This window comes from Austrofundulus limnaeus, unplaced genomic scaffold (assembly GCF_001266775.1).
Source record: "Austrofundulus limnaeus strain Quisiro unplaced genomic scaffold, Austrofundulus_limnaeus-1.0 Scaffold1327, whole genome shotgun sequence".
Classification (NCBI taxonomy): domain Eukaryota; kingdom Metazoa; phylum Chordata; class Actinopteri; order Cyprinodontiformes; family Rivulidae; genus Austrofundulus; species Austrofundulus limnaeus.
Genome location: NW_013953729.1, coordinates 25,138 through 28,992, shown reverse-complemented (window position 1 = coordinate 28,992; position 3,855 = coordinate 25,138). Strand labels below are relative to the sequence as shown.

The 3,855-nt window shown below is 35.7% G+C and overlaps 1 protein-coding gene across 1 annotated transcript in view; it reads right to left on the bottom strand.

Moving 5' to 3' along the window:
• Window positions 1-3,855, bottom strand: part of zbtb24 (zinc finger and BTB domain containing 24) — a 30,871-nt gene that overhangs the window by 13,055 nt on the left and 13,961 nt on the right. The window contains exons 4-6 of the mRNA XM_014031818.1: window positions 2,268-2,351; window positions 2,076-2,159; window positions 1,865-1,946 (exon numbers count right to left, since the gene is read on the bottom strand). Coding sequence (XP_013887272.1) covers window positions 1,865-1,946; window positions 2,076-2,159; window positions 2,268-2,351 — 250 coding nt within the window. The remainder of the gene's footprint in view (window positions 1-1,864; window positions 1,947-2,075; window positions 2,160-2,267; window positions 2,352-3,855) is intronic.

Below are 3,855 nucleotides of genomic sequence, written 5' to 3'. Positions count from 1 at the left end.
CATTGGTGAATGCCACAAATTCTCCTAAATCACTCGTACGCACAATTTAAGAACAAATCTGTGCGTACGAACGGATCTTGCATGAGGCCCATTGAGTCCAAATTCGTGTCCGTGTTTCAGCTGGACTGCTCTGAACTATGCTGTCAAAGGCAAACCACATGGGTCCCATGACAAATCCTAGGTAACAGGCCAGACAAAGAATGGTTTGAAACACTTCTATGGACAAACAAAAACAAGGAAGTCATTGTTTGTTGCCTGGACGTGGGTTATGGGAGCCTCACTCTGGTGCCAGGCCTGGGTGAGGGGCTCAACAGTGTGTCTGTGTCTCGACCCATAGGGTCCAGTCGGGCTCAACCCAAAGGAGTTCCATGGGTTTGCCTTCCTGTGGGTTCACCACCTGCAGGAGGGGCTGTATGAGTCAGGTGCATGACGTCATGAGCGGTGGGCAGGGGTGTTTTTCCGTGCTAAATCACCCAATGGTTTTAACCCACCCACCTCAGATTTTGATGAAACTTAGCTTATTTGTTCATTGTGATCCCACTGCACAGTCTCTTGAATTTTAGGTCAGTCTGACTACTGATTACAGAAATATGGCACACCCAAATTGTCAGATTTTCTGCAAAAATGGGAGTGTCCGTCTATTTTCAAACCCAGTTATTGAGAAGGGGTTCTTTGCAGAGAGTTTCTTGTTTTGTGAAAACAAGTAAACCTCTCCTCTCCTCCCTCACTTCACTACTGGAACTTTGGTCTCTAAAACCAAACTTTATAAGAAATATTTGAGCTCAGAGCACCATTATCCAACAGATATGTCCATCTTTGCACATGTGACCAAGCTGCTCGTGCAAAGGCTGCACGCGACATGCAACATTCAGTTTTAGTTTGTCATGTTTTGCTCTCCTATTCTACAAAGTTTCACAAGTTATAAAGTATTCAGCCACATGGAGAAAACTACAATAAGATAAGCACCAAGTATAAACATCATCACTGGTAAGGATGCACACAAATGTTTTTGTAGTTTATCATATCCATAGATGTAAGCAAGCAGGGTTTGACCACATGTTGTTATTTTTTTAAGAAAGAAGGAAAGATATCGTCAGATTATCGATATTGGCAAATGAAAAAAAAAAGCCTTTAACCAACTAGTGATAGCCTTAAAGGGCTGCGCCTATACTCAGAATCTGGGCTTACAGTATGTAACCAACATTTCTCAGTGTCACCTCTTAGTGTCGCCAATGAAACTGAAGGGAAATTTATTCCGTTTAACATTGATTCTTAAACGATGATGGACAGATATTTAGGTTGATCCCTAGTCAATAAATGTATACAACATATTTATTGTATTAAATTTAAGTGTTCAGAGTATCAATGTCATAAATAAAACAGATTGTAAAAGATTAACATTCTTGTTTTTTTATTGAAAGAGCTGGACTATTTTTGATAATCTAAAAGCATAATTACATATCTTTATATGTTATGATTAAACTGTGATTAATTGTTAATTGCTCTCTGTGTACTTAAAATGAGACATATTAGTTAACACGCCTATCACCAAACATCAGATAAACGCACTCTCTTAGGGGTCGACTTGTTGTAGAAGCTGCGTGATAGATCCAATTTTTTATACGTAATTTTAACATTTAGTTTTACTTTATTAAATCTCTGTGAAATCAGTGGAATCTGTTGAGTTTTTGTTCAAATCAGGGTAGAAAAACATGGATCCTGATACAAAAAACTCAGAATTGAAAGAGACTGGACCTTTATTTTCTCATGACTGCTGTTAACAGACTGAATGTCGAAGCACAGAGCGTGTGTGTTTGTGTGTGTGTGTGTGTGTGTGTGTGTGGTGTGTGTGTGTGTCCCTCACCTGTGAATCCTGATGTGAATCTGCAGAGAGCTTTTAACTGTGAAACCATTCCCACAGATCTCACAGGTGAACGGTTTCTCCCCTGAGAAAACATGGAGGTCTCCATAAATCAATCATACTTTCTATTACTGTAAGTATACTGTACATAAACTCTACATAAAAGTACTGTAAGTGTAATGTAATACTACAGATTCAGATGTTGGGCTGTTACCTGTGTGAGTTCTGAGGTGTTTCTTCAGTTGTGCTGAATCCATGAACCTGTGGTGACACTGAGCACATTCTGGTAATGATTTACCTTTATGTAAAAAAAAAAAAACAAATAAAAAAAACAACTTAGAGGCTTATGTATGGTCCTGAGTGTGATTATAAAAATTAAATAGCATTGATATGTTTGGTTTCTTACCTGTATGGACTCTATAATGGCTCTGAAGTTGCTTCTTCTGATTAAAAATCTTTCCACATGTGTCACACTCAAAGACCTTTTCAACTGAGAAAACAGAATAAATGTAATTATTTAAAGAGAAAAACATACAGATGAACAACAGGCTTTGGATGACAAATTAATCATCAGTAAGAAATTCTGACATCGTTCTTATGAGAGTGTTATTTTTAGATTTGGAAGAATTTTTGGACACTTTATGTTGGAAGAATTCTAACCCTCACTGTTTCTTCTTCTTATTATTATTATTCTTATTATTTTTATTTTTCTGTTTTTTCCACTCTTATTTCTATTTTACTGTTGGATGTTTTGTTTTTACTGTTTTATGGGACTACAGATGTAAATTAGCCTTAGGCTAAATCTGGTGCAATGCATCCAATTATGTTTTAATTGCACACTGTCCCAAACAAATAAAATCATTCATTCATTATAAAAGCACAATTTATGATAGACACCTGGCTCAATGATGAGAATATAAATAACTTTCAAATAGAACAATATGGACTATATTAAATGAATAGAAGTAATAAAAATGGTGGGGGACTTGTTTTTTTTAAAATACTAAAATAAGTGTAAAATTATGTATAAAATGTCAACAGTTGTCGATAATGGATATAATGAGTTTTGTTATTGAGCCATTTACATAAACAGTGGTGTGAAAAAGTGTTTGTCCTTTTCTAGATTTCTTATACTTTAACAGGTGTAGAAGAAACGAGGATGCAGACAGCAGGGTGATACTGTTTCTGTATCCATTCTACACTGTTTTTACCTGTTGGGGGCACCATATCAGTGTTTACTTATAACCAGGGTTGCACATAAAAGTTTTGATCTGGTTCTCAGGGAAGAACCTAGGGTTGTTGCTTGGTGCTCACTCATATTTTCCTTCACTCATTTAACACATTTATGGTGTCAGGTCATCTAACGTCCCCCTGTTCTGTTTTTTGACTCTTATCAGCTGCAACGTCTCAGGACATCATGCCAAATCAGTCCAAGTTTTTATTTTATTCTTTTACTCTGCATAAATTTTGTAAACTACCTAAGTGGTCGAGGGGCTGGGTGTATGTCATATAAACATCACAAACTGAACATTTCATGGTTAAATGTCTTTTAGACTAACATGTCCTTCAGATGGACAGCTCCTGTTTGGTCTTCTGCATCTTCAGCCTTGGTTAAAGCAGCTTTCCACACTCTCCAGTCCAACCAGCAAATATCCGTCTTTCACACAGAGCAAAATAACTTAAAACATACAAATGTTTTATTTGTTAGAATGATTTCTTTTTTAAAAGACTATTTTATTCAAAAATATTATATTATTTATATGGTTTCAGCTCATGTAATTATTTATTCTTCATATTTGATTGTTTAATAAATTACATTTATCCCAGAAAAGCTGTGTCATAGTATGGTCCTAAATATAAATAAGTTTAGCAAATCAAGAACCTTGTTTTTTGATAAATTTGTGAATGAAATTTGTGGATCTTTATGATAAATTAACATTTAAAACCCACCTAGAGCACATGGCAAGTTGTTATTATTTATATATTAATATATA